The following is a 19,598-nucleotide window of genomic DNA, read 5'->3' as shown; positions in this document are numbered from 1 at the left end:
CACACCACTACAGACCACTACAGACCACACCACTACAGACCACTACAGACCACACCACTACAGACCACTACAGACCACACCACTACAGACCACACCACTACAGACCACACCACTACAGACCACACCACTACAGACCACTACAGACCACACCACTACAGACCACTACAGACCACACCACTACAGACCACTACAGACCACACCACTACAGATCACTACAGACCACACCACTACAGACCACTACAGACCACACCACTACAGACCACTACAGACCACACCACTACAGACCACTACAGACCACACCACTACAGACCACTACAGACCACACCACTACAGACCACACCACTACAGACCACACCACTACAGACCACACCACTACAGACCACACCACTACAGACCACACCACTACAGACCACTACAGACCACACCACTACAGACCACTACAGACCACACCACTACAGATCACTACAGACCACACCACTACAGACCACACCACTACAGACCACTACACACCACTACAGACCACACCACTACAGACCACACCACTACAGACCACTACAGACCACACCACTACAGACCACTACAGACCACACCACTACAGACCACACCACTACAGACCACACCACTACAGACCACACCACTACAGACCACTACAGACCACACCACTACAGACCACTACAGACCACACCACTACAGACCACACCACTACAGACCACACCACTACAGACCACACCACTACAGACCACACCACTACAGACCACACCACTACAGACCACACCACTACAGACCACACCACTACAGACCACTACAGACCACACCACTACAGACCACTACAGACCACACCACTACAGACCACACCACTACAGACCACACCACTACAGACCACACCACTACAGACCACACCACTACAGACCACACCACTACAGACCACACCACTACAGACCACTACAGACCACACCACTACAGACCACACCACTACAGACCACTACAGACCACACCACTACAGATCACTACAGACCACACCACTACAGACCACTACAGACCACACCACTACAGACCACTACAGACCACACCACTACAGACCACTACAGACCACTACAGACCACACCACTACAGACCACACCACTACAGACCACTACAGACCACACCACTACAGACCACTACAGACCACACCACTACAGACCACTACAGACCACACCACTACAGACCACTACAGACCACACCACTACAGACCACACCACTACAGACCACACCACTACAGACCACACCACTACAGACCACTACAGACCACACCACTACAGACCACTACAGACCACACCACTACAGATCACTACAGACCACACCACTACAGACCACACCACTACAGACCACTACAGACCACACCACTACAGACCACACCACTACAGACCACACCACTACAGACCACACCACTACAGACCACTACAGACCACACCACTACAGACCACACCACTACAGACCACACCACTACAGACCACACCACTACAGACCACACCACTACAGACCACTACAGACCACACCACTACAGACCACTACAGACCACACCACTACAGACCACGACAGTGTTTCCTCTGTGTTTCTTTAGATGCGGCGCTGCACCACGGCAGAGTCATTGCCGCCACACCTAAAGAAACATCCAATTTCTACCAAACATAGTTTCAATAAAGTTCTTCAAAGCACATTCGCTGTTCTTGGTAAATAGATAATCTATCTTGGTACAACACAGTACTGAAGGATATGTATCTCTGTGAGCTGTGGCACCTTGTAACGTTACACTGCGTGACAAACTGCAAGAAAAAGGTACGTTAGCTTGTTTGTTGGACTACCGTTAGCTAGCCAGCTAGTTGACTACGTAAGCTAGCTATAACCTAAAAAACCTCTACTAACGTCATTTACATCTGTAATTTTACTGCCACAATTGTAACTGCAATTAGCTATCCAATATCAACAAGTATGTTGATGATAAAACACATTGGTTAGTTAACTAACGTTACTAGTCATGAAAGCTAGCTAGTTAGGAACTGTATCAAGTGCAAGCAAGACAGATACATCTTCGATTTAGATTATTTATTTATTCTCCAGATGAGTTTATTGAGATATTTCCAGCCACTGTAGAGAAAGAGAAACGGGGAACAGGGACGAGAGTGTCAGGTAACGTAGCTTTCTTTAGTTAGCTAACTCTTTAAAAAGCTTAAGGTAGGTATCGTTTTTAATAACAAGTGCATGGCTTACTTTACTAGACAGAGCTAGCTAGCTAACGTCAAATCAGCCTGAATTCAATGAAACTTTCTTTAGTTAGCTAACTCTTTAAAAAGCTTAAGGTAGGTATCGTTTTTAATAACAAGTGCATGGCTTACTTTATTAGACAGAGAAGAGGCAGAATGCTGGGAGAGGGGTAGGGATGCATGAGGAACATAATGGAACAGGAGAGGAGAGAGCCAGGAGGGGAGATGGAAGGAGAGAGGAGAACAGAGGAGAGAGGAGAACAGAGGAGAGAGGAGAGCAGAGGAGAGAGGAGAACAGAGGAGAGAGCCAGGAGGGGAGATGGAAGGAGAGAGGAGAGCAGAGGAGAGAGGAGAACAGAGGAGAGAGCCAGGAGGGAAGATGGAAGGAGAGAGGAGAGCAGAGGAGAGAGGAGAACAGAGGAGAGAGCCAGGAGGGGAGATGGAAGGAGAGAGGAGAACAGAGGAGAGAGGAGAACAGAGGAGAGAGCCAGGAGGGGAGATGGAAGGAGAGAGGAGAACAGAGGAGAGAGGAGAACAGAGGAGAGAGGAGAACAGAGGAGAACAGAGGAGAGAGGAGAGAGCCAGGAGGGGAGATGGAAGGAGAGAGGAGAGCAGAGGAGAGAGGAGAACAGAGGAGAGAGGAGAGCAGAGGAGAGAGGAGAACAGAGGAGAGAGCCAGGAGGGGAGATGGAAGGAGAGAGGAGAACAGAGGAGAGAGGAGAACAGAGGAGAGAGGAGAACAAAGGAGAGAGCCAGGAGGGGAGATGGAAGGAGAGAGGAGAACAGAGGAGAGAGCCAGGAGGGGAGATGGAAGGAGAGAGGAGAGCCAGGAGGGGAGATGAGAGGAGAGCAGAGGAGAGAGCCAGGAGGGGAGATGGAAGGAGAGAGGAGAACAGAGGAGAACAGAGGAGAACAGAGGAGAACAGAGGAGAACAGAGGAGAACAGAGGAGAGAGCCAGGAGGGGAGATGGAAGGAGAGAGGAGAGCAGAGGAGAGAGGAGAGCAGAGGAGAGAGCCTGGAGGGGAGATGGAAGGAGAGAGGAGAGCAGAGGAGAGAGGAGAACAGAGGAGAGAGCCAGGAGGGGAGATGGAAGGAGAGAGGAGAACAGAGGAGAGAGGAGAACAGAGGAGAGAGCCAGGAGGGGAGATGGAAGGAGAGAGGAGAGCAGAGGAGAGAGGAGAACAGAGGAGAGAGCCAGGAGGGGAGATGGAAGGAGAGAGGAGAACAGAGGAGAGAGGAGAACAGAGGAGAGAGGAGAACAGAGGAGAACAGAGGAGAGAGGAGAGAGCCAGGAGGGGAGATGGAAGGAGAGAGGAGAGCAGAGGAGAGAGCCAGGAGGGGAGATGAGAGGAGAACAGAGGAGAGAGGAGAGAGCCAGGAGGGGAGATGGAAGGAGAGAGGAGAGCAGAGGAGAGAGCCAGGAGGGGAGATGGAAGGAGAGAGGAGAGCAGAGGAGAGAGCCAGGAGGGGAGATGAGAGGAGAGCAGAGGAGAGAGGAGAACAGAGGAGAGAGGAGAACAGAGGACAGAGGAGAACAGAGGAGAGAGGAGAGAGCCAGGAGGGGAGATGGAAGGAGAGAGGAGAACAGAGGAGAGAGGAGAACAGAGTGGAACAAGGCCAAGTGTAGCACCACCAGCAATCTATAGGGACGCAAAGTGGCTTTATATTGACAGACTGAAGCCCTGGCTGTATAATACACCACATGGTTAGTCAAATTTCCTTTAAATTAGGCTGAGCGCAAAACATATTTGTGCATATTTAGTCTGTACTAGTCTACAGAATGAAGTGTTTATTTCTTAGCCAACTCCACCAGGACCTCGATGACCCAATGGGTCTGGGCGAAATCAACATCGAAGGAGGGGAGGAGGAGGAGAGGGAAGATGAAGAGGAGGAAGAGGAAGAGGAGAGGGAAGATGAGGAGGAAGAGGAAGAGTAGGACGATGAGGAAGAAGAGGAGGAGGAAGCGGAGGAGGGGGAAGTGGAGGAAGAGGAAGAGGTAGAGGAGGAAGTGGAGGAAGATGAAATGGAGGAGGAAGATGAGGAAGCGGAGGAAGAGGTAGAGATAGAGGACAACTTAGAGGAGGAGGTAGGGGAGGAAGAGGTAGAAGAGGAGAAGGTTGAGTAGGAGAGTGAAGAGGAGGAGGAGAGGTAGAGGCCAGGTGGAGAAGACCAGGACCAGGGAGCAGATCTGGGCTCGGTTCAAAGAGGAGGAAAACGTTTGTTTTCAAATGCTGTGATAAAACCAATGTTATATCACGTGTGTTGGAAAAACTACAACAAACAGCTATTAATCACATATTTTCTGTTTTGTGATGTAATGAGGTCATGGACAGTACAGTCTAGACCGGAGGTTCCAACACCTGGCGATTCTGGGGCCTCCAGTACAGTCTAGACCGGAGGTTCCAACACCTGGCGATTCTGGGGCCTCCAGTACAGTCTAGACCGGAGGTTCCAACACCTGGCGATTCTGGGGCCTCCAGTACAGTCTAGACCGGAGGTTCCAACACCTGGAGATTCTGGGGCCTCCAGTACAGTCTAGACCGGAGGTTCCAACACCTGGAGATTCTGGGGCCTCCAGTACAGTCTAGACCGGAGGTTCCAACACCTGGAGATTCTGGGGCCTCCAGTACAGTCTAGACCGGAAGTTCCAACACCTGGAGATTCTGGGGCCTCCAGTACAGTCTAGACCGGAGGTTCCAACACCTGGAGATTCTGGGGCCTCCAGTACAGTCTAGACCGGAGGTTCCAACACCTGGAGATTCTGGGGCCTCCAGTACAGTCTAGACCGGAGGTTCCAACACCTGGAGATTCTGGGGCCTCCAGTACAGTCTAGACCGGAGGTTCCAACACCTGGAGATTCTGGGGCCTCCAGTACAGTCTAGACCGGAGGTTCCAACACCTGGAGATTCTGGGGCCTCCAGTACAGTCTAGACCGGAGGTTCCAACACCTGGAGATTCTGGGGCCTCCAGTACAGTCTAGACCGGAGGTTCCAACACCTGGAGATTCTGGGGCCTCCAGTACAGTCTAGACCGGAGGTTTCAGTACAGTCTAGACCGGAGGTTCCAACACCTGGAGATTCCGGGGCCTCCAGTACAGTCTAGACCGGAGGTTCCAACACCTGGAGATTCTGGGGCCTCCAGTACAGCCAGCTAGTAGACACCACACTAAACCACAGCTAGTAGACACCACACTAAACCACAGCTAGTAGACACCACACTAAACCACAGCCAGTAGACACCACACTAAACCACAGCTAGTAGACACCACACTAAACCACAGCTAGTAGACACCACACTAAACCACAGCCAGTAGACACCACACTAAACCACAGCTAGTAGACACCACACTAAACCACAGCCAGTAGACACCACACTAAACCACAGTACAGCCAGTAGACACCACACTAGACCACAGCCGGTAGACACCACACTAAACCACAGCCGGTAGACACCACACTAAACCACAGCCGGTAGACACCACACTAAACCACAGCCGGTAGACACCACACTAAACCACAGCCGGTAGACACCACACTAAACCACAGTACAGCCAGTAGACACCACACTAAACCACAGCTAGTAGACACCACACTAAACCACAGCTAGTAGACACCACACTAAACCACAGTACAGCCAGTAGACACCACACTAAACCACAGCCAGTAGACACCACACTAAACCACAGCCAGTAGACACCACACTAAACCACAGCCGGTAGACACCACACTAAACCACAGCCGGTAGACACCACACTAAACCACAGTACAGCCAGTAGACACCACACTAAACCACAGCTAGTAGACACCACACTAAACCACAGCTAGTAGACACCACACTAAACCACAGTACAGCCAGTAGACACCACACTAAACCACAGCCAGTAGACACCACACTAAACCACAGCCAGTAGACACCACACTAAACCACAGCCAGTAGACACCACATTAAACCACAGCCAGTAGACACCACATTAAACCACAGCCAGTAGACACCACATGAAACCACAGCCAGGAGACACCACACTAAATCACAGCCAGTAGACACCACACTAAACCACAGCCAGTAGACACTACACTAAACCACAGCCAGTAGACACCACACTAAACCACAGCCAGTAGACACCACACTAAACCACAGCCAGTAGACACCACACTAAACCACAGCTAGCAGACACCACACTAAACCACAGCTAGCAGACACCACACTAAACCACAGCTAGTAGACACCACACTAAACCACAGCTAGTAGACACCACACTAAACCACAGCTAGTAGACACCACACTAAACCACAGCTAGTAGACACCACACTAAACCACAGCTAGTAGACACCACACTAAACCACAGCTAGTAGACACCACACTAAACCACAGCCGGTAGACACCACACTAAACCACAGCTAGTAGACACCACACTAAACCACAGCTAGTAGACACCACACTAAACCACAGCCAGTAGACACCACACTAAACCACAGCTAGTAGACACCACACTAAACCACAGCCAATAGACACCACACTAAACCACAGCCAGTAGACACCACACTAAACCACAGCTAGTAGACACCACACAAAACCACAGCTAGTAGACACCACACTAAACCACAGCCAGTAGACACCACACTAAACCACAGCTAGTAGACACCACACTAAACCACAGCTAGTAGACACCACACTAAACCACAGCTAGTAGACACCACACAAAACCACAGCTAGTAGACACCACACTAAACCACAGCCAGTAGACACCACACTAAACCACAGCTAGTAGACACCACACTAAACCACAGCTAGTAGACACCACACTAAACCACAGCTAGTAGACACCACACTAAACCACAGCTAGTAGACACCACACTACTGCTACTGAATTCAACAGATGGGACATTCTAACAGGTAGGAGACAGGGCAGGTGAGAGGTGAGGACAGTCAGATACTGAATTCAACAGAAGGGTCATTCTAACAGGTAGGAGACAGGGCAGGTGAGAGGTGAGGACAGTCAGATACTGAATTCAACAGATGGGACATTCTAACAGGTAGGAGACAGGGCAGGTGAGAGGTGAGGACAGTCAGATACTGAATTCAACAGATGGAACATTCTAACAGGTAGGAGACAGGGCAGGTGAGGATAGTCAGATACTGAATTCAACAGATGGAACATTCTAACAGGTAGGAGACAGGGCAGGTGAGAGGTGAGGACAGTCAGATACTGAATTCAACAGAAGGGTCATTCTAACAGGTAGGAGACAGGGCAGGTGAGAGGTGAGGACAGTCAGATACTGAATTCAACAGATGGGACATTCTAACAGGTAGGAGACAGGGCAGGTGAGAGGTGAGGACAGTCAGATACTGAATTCAACAGATGGAACATTCTAACAGGTAGGAGACAGGGCAGGTGAGGACAGTCAGATACTGAATTCAACAGATGGAACATTCTAACAGGTAGGAGACAGGGCAGGTGAGAGGTGAGGACAGTCAGATACTGAATTCAACAGAAGGGTCATTCTAACAGGTAGGAGACAGGGCAGGTGAGGACAGTCAGATACTGAATTCAACAGATGGGACATTCTAACAGGTAGGAGACAGGGCAGGTGAGAGGAGAGGACAGTCAGATACTGAATTCAACAGATGGGACATTCTAACAGGTAGGAGACAGGGCAGGTGAGGACAGTCAGATACTGAATTCAACAGATGGGACATTCTAACAGGTAGGGGACAGGGCAGGTGAGGACAGTCAGATACTGAATTCAACAGATGGGACATTCTAACAGGTAGGGGACAGGGCAGGTGAGGACAGTCAGATACTGAATTCAACAGATGGGACATTCTAACAGGTAGGAGACAGGGCAGGTGAGGACAGTCAGATACTGAATTCAACAGATGGGACATTCTAACAGGTAGGAGACAGGGCAGGTGAGGACAGTCAGATACTGAATTCAACAGATGGGACATTCTAACAGGTAGGAGACAGGGCAGGTGAGAGGAGAGGACAGTCAGATACTGAATTCAACAGATGGGACATTCTAACAGGTAGGAGACAGGGCAGGTGAGGACAGTCAGATACTGAATTCAACAGATGGGACATTCTAACAGGTAGGGGACAGGGCAGGTGAGGACAGTCAGATACTGAATTCAACAGATGGGACATTCTAACAGGTAGGGGACAGGGCAGGTGAGGACAGTCAGATACTGAATTCAACAGATGGGACATTCTAACAGGTAGGAGACAGGGCAGGTGAGGACAGTCAGATACTGAATTCAACAGATGGGACATTCTAACAGGTAGGAGACAGGGCAGGTGAGAGGAGAGGACAGTCAGATACTGAATTCAACAGATGGGACATTCTAACAGGTAGGAGACAGGGCAGGTGAGGACAGTCAGATACTGAATTCAACAGATGGGACATTCTAACAGGTAGGGGACAGGGCAGGTGAGGACAGTCAGATACTGAATTCAACAGATGGGACATTCTAACAGGTAGGGGACAGGGCAGGTGAGGACAGTCAGATACTGAATTCAACAGATGGGACATTCTAACAGGTAGGAGACAGGGCAGGTGAGGACAGTCAGATACTGAATTCAACAGATGGGACATTCTAACAGGTAGGAGACAGGGCAGGAGAGGACAGTCAGATACTGAATTCAACAGATGGGACATTCTAACAGGTAGGAGACAGGGCAGGTGAGGACAGTCAGATACTGAATTCAACAGATGGGTCATTCTAACAGGTAGGAGACAGGGCAGGTGAGAGGTGAGGACAGTCAGATACTGAATTCAACAGATGGGACATTCTAACAGGTAGGAGACAGGGCAGGTGAGGACAGTCAGATACTGAATTCAACAGAAGGGACATTCTAACAGGTAGGAGACAGGGCAGGTGAGAGGTGAGGACAGTCAGATACTGAATTCAACAGATGGGACATTCTAACAGGTAGGAGACAGGGCAGGTGAGGACAGTCAGATACTGAAATCAACAGAAGGGTCATTCTAACAGGTAGGAGACAGGGCAGGTGAGAGGAGAGGACAGTCAGTTACTGAATTCAACAGATGGGACATTCTAACAGGTAGGAGACAGGGCAGGTGAGGACAGTCAGATACTGAATTCAACAGAAGGGTCATTCTAACAGGTAGGAGACAGGGCAGGTGAGGACAGTCAGATACTGAATTCAACAGATGGGTCATTCTAACAGGTAGGAGACAGGGCAGGTGAGAGGAGAGGACATTCAGATACTGTGCTACATGGAGGGGAAAAACCCACAGGCAATCATATCCCCTTTCTCCTGAAGTGTACACTCATTGACTACTTCCCACAAATCTAAAAGCATTGGCTTGGTAGAGGCATGGGCTAGAGAGGACGTTACTTTTACCAGTCACTTCCTGTCCAAGGGAAGTGAACAAGTGCACACTTTGGGAGAAAGGAGATAATTGGGAAGAAATGAGTGAGTGAAGAAAAAGATTGAATTACACAGACTAGACGTGAAAACCACTGCTAGCAAAGGGCTGAGAATAGTATGGTCTCAATAGGACTCCCTGCTCAAATGTTCACTAAACGTTTAAAAAAATAGAAGGCCATTGGGAGAACGGAGTGAACGACATCTGAAGGACCCTGACGTGAAGCCGACGCTAACCTGTACCTTGTTGATGGTGAGGTTCTCATTGCGTAGCCTCTGTTTGTTCTTCTGCATCTTGCTGGGCATCGTCATCTTGCCCGTTCGGAAGTCAAAACATCCCAGGTCCACCGTGTTGCCGAGGTAACGGGACAGCTGGGGTTTGCTCCGGAACTTCTTCCCTTTGGGACTGAGGGGGGGGGGGGGGGGGAGGAAAGACAACAACAACAACAGTGTTAGATAACAAACAGGTCTGATAGGTGAACTGTACCTCAATTTGTAAGTCGCTCTGGATAAGAGCGTCTGCTAAATGACTTAAATGTAAATGTAGTGTTGACGTCCAAAAGCATCAATCGTTCAAGAGAGGAACGTTGTACAGAGACCAGGGAAATGTAGCTCATTTATTTCACAATGTTACTAAAGCCAGCAATGTGTATTATCTCATTATGTCATGGTAGTGGGGCTATATTAATAGCAGAGCTGCCAGTCTCATTATGTCATGGTAGTGGGGGGCTATATTAATAGCAGAGCTGCCAGTCTCATTATGTCATGGTAGTGGGGGGCTATATTAATAGCAGAGCTGCCAGTCTCATTATGTCATGGTAGTGGGGGGCTATATTAATAGCAGAGCTGCCAGTCTCATTATGTCATGGTAGTGGGGGGCTGTATTAATAGCAGAGCTGCCAGTCTCATTATGTCATGGTAGTGGGGCTGTATTAATAGCAGAGCTGCCAGTCTCATTATGTCATGGTAGTGGGGGGCTGTATTAATAGCAGAGCTGCCAGTCTCATTATGTCATGGTAGTGGGGCTGTATTAATAGCAGAGCTGCCAGTCTCATTATGTCATGGCAGTGGGGGGCTGTATTAATAGCAGAGCTGCCAGTCCCATTATGTCATGGCAGTGGGGCTGTATTAATAGCAGAGCTGCCAGTCTCATTATGTCATGGTAGTGGGGCTGTATTAATAGCAGAGCTGCCAGTCTCATTATGTCATGGTAGTGGGGGGCTATATTAATAGCAGAGCTGCCAGTCTCATTATGTCATGGTAGTGGGGGGCTGTATTAATAGCAGAGCTGCCAGTCTCATTATGTCATGGTAGTGGGGCTGTATTAATAGCAGAGCTGCCAGTCTCATTATGTCATGGTAGTGGGGGGCTATATTAATAGCAGAGCTGCCAGTCTCATTATGTCATGGTAGTGGGGCTGTATTAATAGCAGAGCTGCCAGTCTCATTATGTCATGGTAGTGGGGGGCTGTATTAATAGCAGAGCTGCCAGTCTCATTATGTCATGACAGTGGGGCTGTCAACATAAGAAACACTTGACTAGTTCTCAGGTTGGAGGAAACGTTTAAAGGCAGCAGAAAGGACCATCTTATGTGGCAAGAGGCTCGATTGCATCACAACCCAGAAACATAACCCTTGGCCAAACCCATCAGGCAGACAGTTCCTCCCATCTCCTTCTCCTGGGTCGTGTTCATTAGGGCATACCATAGCAGAACAGAAAACAAGCCGGTCTTACTGAACCAGGTCAGATAGTGTGCCTTCTCGTTCCATTCCATTTCAGAACATTTTGTGCCTACTGAACATGACCGACCCTGTTCTTGTCACCACCACAGACGCCTTCAGGCCAGAGAAAAATATCTCCATGCTCGTTAGACAGCAAGCATCCATGGCACTGAGTGGTTGAGATTAGATTTGCCTCCTGATTTCCTGCTTGTGGTCAACAGGGTGTATAGAGGAGCAGGAACTGTTGGAGGAACTCAGGGGCTAGCTTCCTCCTCACACCAGACCAGGCTGGACCAGGGGCTAATAAACAGTTACAGCAGTATACTGTAGGTAGGGGTAAAGGATAGATAATAGACAGTAACAGCAGTATACTGTAGGTAGGGGTAAAGGATATATAATAGACAGTAACAGCAGTATACTGTAGGTAGGGGTAAAGGATAGATAATAGACAGTAACAGCAGTATACTGTAGGTAGGGGTAAAGGATAGATAATAGACAGTAACAGCAGTATACTGTAGGTAGGGGTAAAGGATAGATAATAGACAGTAACAGCAGTATACTGTAGGTAGGGGTAAAGGATATATAATAGACAGTAACAGCAGTATACTGTAGGTAGGGGTAAAGGATAGATAATAGACAGTAACAGCAGTATACTGTAGGTAGGGGTAAAGGATATATAATAGACAGTAACAGCAGTATACTGTAGGTAGGGGTAAAGGATAGATAATAGACAGTAACAGCAGTATACTGTAGGTAGGGGTAAAGGATAGATAATAGACAGTAACAGCAGTATACTGTAGGTAGGGGTAAAGGATAGATAATAGACAGTAGCAGCAGTATACTGTAGGTAGGGGTAAAGGATAGATAATAGACAGTAGCAGCAGTATACTGTAGGTAGGGGTAAAGGATAGATAATATACAGTAACAGCAGTATACTGTAGGTAGGGGTAAAGGATAGATAATAGACAGTAACAGCAGTATACTGTAGGTAGGGGTAAAGGATAGATAATAGACAGTAACAGCAGTATACTGTAGGTAGGGGTAAAGGATAGATAATAGACAGTAACAGCAGTATACTGTAGGTAGGGGTAAAGGATAGATAATAGACAGTAACAGCAGTATACTGTAGGTGGGGGTAAAGGATAGATAATAGACAGTAACAGCAGTATACTGTAGGTAGGGGTAAAGGATAGATAATAGACAGTAACAGCAGTATACTGTAGGTAGGGGTAAAGGATAGATAATAGACAGTAACAGCAGTATACTGTAGGTAGGGGTAAAGGATAGATAATAGACAGTAACAGCAGTATACTGTAGGTAGGGGTAAAGGATAGATAATAGACAGTAACAGCAGTATACTGTAGGTAGGGGTAAAGGATAGATAATAGACAGTAACAGCAGTATACTGTAGGTAGGGGTAAAGGATAGATAATAGACAGTAACAGCAGTATACTGTAGGTAGGGGTAAAGGATAGATAATAGACAGTAACAGCAGTATACTGTAGGTAGGGGTAAAGGATAGATAATAGACAGTAACAGCAGTATACTGTAGGTAGGGGTAAAGGATAGATAATAGACAGTAGCAGCAGTATACTGTAGGTAGGGGTAAAGGATAGATAATAGACAGTAACAGCAGTATACTGTAGGTAGGGGTAAAGGATAGATAATAGACAGTAACAGCAGTATACTGTAGGTAGGGGTAAAGGATAGATAATAGACAGTAACAGCAGTATACTGTAGGTAGGGGTAAAGGATAGATAATAGACAGTAACAGCAGTATACTGTAGGTAGGGGTAAAGGATAGATAATAGACAGTAACAGCAGTATACTGTAGGTAGGGGTAAAGGATAGATAATAGACAGTAACAGCAGTATACTGTAGGTAGGGGTAAAGGATAGATAATAGACAGTAACAGCAGTATACTGTAGGTAGGGGTAAAGGATAGATAATAGACAGTAACAGCAGTATACTGTAGGTAGGGGTAAAGGATAGATAATAGACAGTAACAGCAGTATACTGTAGGTAGGGGTAAAGGATAGATAATAGACAGTAACAGCAGTATACTGTAGGTAGGGGTAAAGGATAGATAATAGACAGTAACAGCAGTATACTGTAGGTAGGGGTAAAGGATAGATAATAGACAGTAACAGCAGTATACTGTAGGTAGGGGTAAAGGATAGATAATAGACAGTAACAGCAGTATACTGTAGGTAGGGGTAAAGGATAGATAATAGACAGTAACAGCAGTATACTGTAGGTAGGGGTAAAGGATAGATAATAGACAGTAACAGCAGTATACTGTAGGTAGGGGTAAAGGATAGATAATAGACAGTAACAGCAGTATACTGTAGGTAGGGGTAAAGGATAGATAATAGACAGTAACAGCAGTATACTGTAGGTAGGGGTAAAGGATAGATAATAGACAGTAACAGCAGTATACTGTAGGTAGGGGTAAAGGATAGATAATAGACAGTAACAGCAGTATACTGTAGGTAGGGGTAAAGGATAGATAATAGACAGTAACAGCAGTATACTGTAGGTAGGGGTAAAGGATAGATAATAGACAGTAACAGCAGTATACTGTAGGTAGGGGTAAAGGATAGATAATAGACAGTAACAGCAGTATACTGTAGGTAGGGGTAAAGGATAGATAATAGACAGTAACAGCAGTATACTGTAGGTAGGGGTAAAGGATAGATAATAGACAGTAACAGCAGTATACTGTAGGTAGGGGTAAAGGATAGATAATAGACAGTAACAGCAGTATACTGTAGGTAGGGGTAAAGTGACTAGACAACAGGATAGATGTGGGTAGGGTCCAGCGTGTGGGGGTAGGGTCCAGCGTGTGTGGGTAGGGCTCAGCGTGTGGGGGTAGGGCTCAGCGTGTGGGGGTAGGGCTCAGCGTGTGTGGGTAGGGTCCAGCGTGTGTGGGTAGGGTCCAGCGTGTGTGGGTAGGGTCCAGCGTGTGTGGGTAGGGCCCAGCGTGTGTGGGTAGGGCCCAGCGTGTGTGGGTAGGATCCAGCGTGCGGGGTAGGGTCCAGCGTGTGTGGGTAGGGTCCAGCGTGTGTGGGTAGGGCCCAGCGTGTGTGGGTAGGGTCCACACCACAACAGTCTACAGCTTGAGGTACCAGAGAGACCAGTCTACAGCTTGAGGTACCAGAGAGAACAGTCTACAGCTTGGGTGGCTGTGCCTTATTCTAACACCACCTGGTTTGCAAGGTCCTGGATGGCAGGAAGCTTGGCCCCAGTGATGTACTGGGCCGTACGTGCTGCCCTCTGTAGCGCCTTGAAGTTAGATGCCAAGCAGGATCTGAAGGCCTGTGCCAAATATTTCCAGCCTCCTGGGAGGGGGGGGGGGGGGAGAGGCATTGTCAGGCCCTCTTCACGACTGTGTTAGTGTGCTTGGACCATGATAGGTCCTTTGTGGTGTGGACACCGAGGAACTTGAAACTCTCGACCTACTCCACTTCAGCCCCGTCGATGTAAACGGGGGACCTGTTCAGCCCTCCTTTTCCTGTAGTCAGCGCCTTTGTCTCGCTGACGTTCAGGGAGAGGTTGTTGTCTTGGCACTCTAACCTCCTCACTACTACTCAAGTCTTTCTTCTATGCTATATTAATATCAGAAGAGAAATTGGCCAGTATTTCTTGAGCAAAGATGATAGCGGAGAACAAAATGGAGAGTGTCTTTATTACCCTACAAAATGACTGGTGAGCTGAGTCTGAGTGAAATGGGGTAGTGGAGTGGTAGGGCCTGGACGGGTGGCCAGGGTGACTGGACGGACGGCCAGGGTGACTGGACGGACGGGCAGGGCCAGGGTGAGGGTGACTGGACGGACGGCCAGGGTGACTAGACGGATGGCCAGGGTGAGGGTGACTAGACGGACGGCCAGGGTGACTGGACGGACGGGCAGGGCCAGGGTGAGGGTGACTGGACGGACGGCCAGGGTGACTAGACGGATGGCCAGGGTGAGGGTGACTGGACGAACGTCCAGGGTGACTGGACGGGCGGCCAGGGTGACTGGACGGACGGCCAGGGTGACTGGACGGGCGGCCAGGGTGAGGGTGACTGGACGGACGGCCAGGGTGACTGGACGGGCGGCCAGGGTGAGGGTGACTGGACGGACGGCCAGGGTGACTGGACGGACGGTCAGGGTGACTGGACAGACGGTCAGGGTGAGGGTGACTGGACAGACGGTCAGGGTGAGGGTGACTGGACAGACGGTCAGGGTGAGGGTGACTGGACAGACGGTCAGGGTGCGGGTGACTGGACAGACGGTCAGGGTGAGGGTGACTGGACAGACGGTCAGGGTGAGGGTGACTGGACAGACGGTCAGGGTGAGGGTGACTGGACAGACGGCCAGGGTGAGGGTGACTGGACGGACGGCCAGGGTGACTGGACGGGCGGCCAGGGTGAGGGTGACTGGACGGACGGCCAGGGTGACTGGACGGACGGTCAGGGTGACTGGACAGACGGTCAGGGTGAGGGTGACTGGACAGACGGTCAGGGTGAGGGTGACTGGACAGACGGTCAGGGTGAGGGTGACTGGACAGACGGTCAGGGTGAGGGTGACTGGACAGACGGTCAGGGTGAGGGTGACTGGACGGACGGTCAGGGTGACTGGACGGACGGCCAGGGTGACTGGGATGTCTGGGGTTATTTCCTAAGGATAAACTCAGTCAGTGCTGAGAGAGAGAGAATGGATGTGATCACATCCTTAACCCGGGCAGGTTGGTCAATATAGAAAAAAGCGTTTCCTCTTCAGACCAAGGCCTACAATAGAGTCCTTTTAAACAGCTGGCTCACACAGTAGACAACACACAGATGGTCACTGTAAACTCAGAACCAGCAACAACAACAAAAAGGCAAACACTCATCAGGAAACAGGAGCCTCTGACTAGAACATCGGCTGACATTTTCTATTTTTGTATTCTGACGATTCTACAGGGTGTCAGCCGTTCGTCATCGAGGTCCGAAGCATAAAACCGTGACGTTGTGTGACTCAGACGCCTCACTTAACCGAAAGACCGTTGAAAACCCTCCGAGAGGTTGTCTGACCACCGCTGCGTCTCCGTTTAGCTCAGTCTCCACCTCGGCCTAACTCATCTCATGTGCAGACGAGCGAGCGCCTAGCTCAGTGACTCATCGCTATGCACGTCGATCTGTGACCGGCTCAGTGACTCATCGCTATGCACGTCGATCTGTGACCGGCGGTCGGAAGGACACAGATGCGTGTGTGTTTGTGTGACCTTGAAGCGTCTCAGGAGCGAGTGGGTAGGTGACTAGGAGCTAGGCCGCTACATGACTCAGCGATGAGTCAAAGCCGAACCAGAGACACACAACGCCTTTTCAGAGAGAACCGAGACAAACACAACCCAGCCCACTCTGACTGGCTGGCTCTACCACACAGATCACTGGTGAGAGGGTTTGAGGGTGTGGAATTCCACAGTGGTTAGCTGTTCTTCGTGCAGAGAGGACTAGAGAAACTAATAGTGAAGTCATGCTCAATCAAACAAAGAAGGCTTATGAAGCAAGATACCAAACTCTGTCAACTTTCTAGACTGCCCTGTGAAATGTCAGCTATCGTTCTAAACATGTAGGCTATATTTCCCCCATAGTTAGATTAGCTATCATGCTAATTTGCATGTGCAGCAGTAAAGTTACAGAGCAAAGTGGTTGTGAAAAATAAGGGGAAGAGAGGAGTAGAGAACCGTGGTAGAGGGAGTGAGAGACTAGAGAACCGTGGTAGAGGGAGTGAGAGACTAGAGAACCGTGGTAGAGGGAGTGAGAGAGTAGAGAACCGTGGTAGAGGGAGTGAGAGTAGAGAACCGTGGTAGAGGGAGTGAGAGTAGAGAACCATGGTAGAGGGAGTGAGAGAGTAGAGAACCGTGGTAGAGGGAGTGAGAGAGAAGAGAACCGTGGTAGAGGGAGTGAGAGAGTAGAGAACCGTGGTAGAGGGAGTGAGAGAGAAGAGAACCGTGGTAGAGGGAGTGAGAGAGTAGAGAACCGTGGTAGAGGGAGTGAGAGAGTAGAGAACCGTGGTAGAGGGAGTGAGAGAGTAGAGAACCGTGGTAGAGGGAGTGAGAGTAGAGAACCATGGTAGAGGGAGTGAGAGAGTAGAGAACCGTGGTAGAGGGAGTGAGGGGGTGGCAGTGTCTTATAGGCTAATCTCTGTAGTTCCCCCTGGCTTATATCTTGGTGTAGACACCAGCTCAAGCAAAACTGAGAGTAGAGAGAGAGCTTTTCATGAAGTTTCCCATGTGTCTGTCTGCCTGTCTGCCTGTCCGCCTGTCCGTCCGTCCGTCTGCCTGTCCGTCTGGCGATGGCTGTGTGTGTGGTTTGGAGAGCAGCGGGTGGCAGTGAAGGGGCGTTTGCTTGCCAGCGACGGTCAGGGGGCACTCTCTCATGGTATGTTCCTCCCCCTCTCCGGACAGACAGACGGACAGAGAGACAGGCAGGCGGACAGACGTCTCTCAGGTGTGTTCAGTAGGGAGGTAAAAACGCTGTGACGCAGCAGACTCTGAACGCTGCTCTCAGACACGCAGGTGTTGCTGACGACCTTGATAGAAACAGGTTATACCTGGAACTATCAGACAGGAGTTTATAATGAATGTGAAATAAGACAGAGAGATCTGATTCATCACCATAATTCTAAAAACGTAGCTTTTCATACTCCATTCATGAACGCAGGCAGAAATGTCCATGCTTGCTAACGCTATTAAACACAAGTTAAACTCCACACGGCCTGGAGGCAACTTTTCATTACAGCTGGAATTCAGGGACATCAAACCAATAACCAGATGGTATTTTATAGGCCCTCATTTGCTCTATTCTCACAGAACTCACTGAAGAGAGAGAGAAAGAGACAGAGACAGAGACAGAGACAGAGACAGACAGACAGACAGACAGACAGACAGACAGACAGACAGACAGTAAAACATGTTGAAGAGAATGATCATTCTGGGGTAAATTGGTCTATTAATTCCACTGAAGTGATCACATTTCCTACTAGCCAAGTCCACGTTGCCTTTCCTTGTCCACGGCTTCCATTCCCACCAATCACCTGCTTCTTCCACCATGGCACTCTAGCACTACTTGGCTCGGGTCAAAAGATCCACGTTTTAATGTCAGATGCACAAATACAAGCCTTTATTGAAAACTCAAACCCCAACAACCCAATAATCAAGAACAATGTAATACTGGAAAACCACACGAGAAATAAGAATATGAAATAAACAATAAAGTAAGTAAGTAAGCAGACTATATTCAGGAAACATTAAAGAGTCAGATCCAATACCAGGTAGATATGTATAGGGGACAGGGATACTGGAGTGATGGAGGTAGATATGTATAGGGAACAGGGATACTGGAGTGATGGAGGTAGATATGTATAGGGGACAGGGATACTGGAGTGATGGAGGTAGATATGTACAGGGATACTGGAGTGATGGAGGTAGATATGTATAGGGGACAGGGATACTGGAGTGATGGAGGTAGATATGTACAGGGGACAGGGATACTGGAGTGATGGAGGTAGATATGTACAGGGATACTGGAGTGATGGAGGTAGATATGTACAGGGGGAAGGGGACAGGGATACTGGAGTGATGGAGGTAGATATGTATAGGGAACAGGGATACTGGAGTGATGGAGGTAGATATGTATAGGGGGAAGGGGACAGGGATACTGGAGTGATGGAGGTAGATATGTATAGGGAACAGGGATACTGGAGTGATGGAGGTAGATATGTATAGGGGGAAGGGGACAGGGATACTGGAGTGATGGAGGTAGATATGTATAGGGAACAGGGATACTGGAGTGATGGAGGTAGATATGTACAGGGATACTGGAGTGATGGAGGTAGATATGTACAGGGATACTGGAGTGATGGAGGTAGATATGTATAGGGAACAGGGATACTGGAGTGATGGAGGTATATATGTATAGGGAACAGGGATACTGGAGTGATGGAGGTAGATATGTATAGGGGGAAGGGGACAGGGATACTGGAGTGATGGAGGTAGATATGTATAGGGAACAGGGATACTGGAGTGATGGAGGTATATATGTATAGGGAACAGGGATACTGGAGTGATGGAGGTAGATATGTATAGGGGGAAGGAGACAGGGATACTGGAGCGATGGAGGTAGATATGTATAGGGGGAAGAGGACAGGGATACTGGAGTGATGGAGGTAGATATGTATAGGGGACAGGGATACTGGAGTGATGGAGGTAGATATGTATAG

At 48.9% G+C, this 19,598-nt stretch overlaps 1 protein-coding gene across 1 annotated transcript in view; it reads right to left on the bottom strand.

The window, feature by feature from the left end:
* The window catches only part of LOC139544423 (methyl-CpG-binding domain protein 2-like), a 141,802-nt gene that overhangs the window by 103,255 nt on the left and 18,949 nt on the right, over positions 1 to 19,598 (bottom strand). Inside the window, exon 3 of the mRNA XM_071351495.1 lies at positions 9,875 to 10,037. Coding sequence (XP_071207596.1) covers positions 9,875 to 10,037 — 163 coding nt within the window. The remainder of the gene's footprint in view (positions 1 to 9,874; positions 10,038 to 19,598) is intronic.

The sequence above is a fragment of the Salvelinus alpinus genome, chromosome 18, assembly GCF_045679555.1.
Source record: "Salvelinus alpinus chromosome 18, SLU_Salpinus.1, whole genome shotgun sequence".
In the NCBI taxonomy this organism is placed as follows: domain Eukaryota; kingdom Metazoa; phylum Chordata; class Actinopteri; order Salmoniformes; family Salmonidae; genus Salvelinus; species Salvelinus alpinus.
This window is presented reverse-complemented; position numbering and strand designations above follow the sequence as displayed.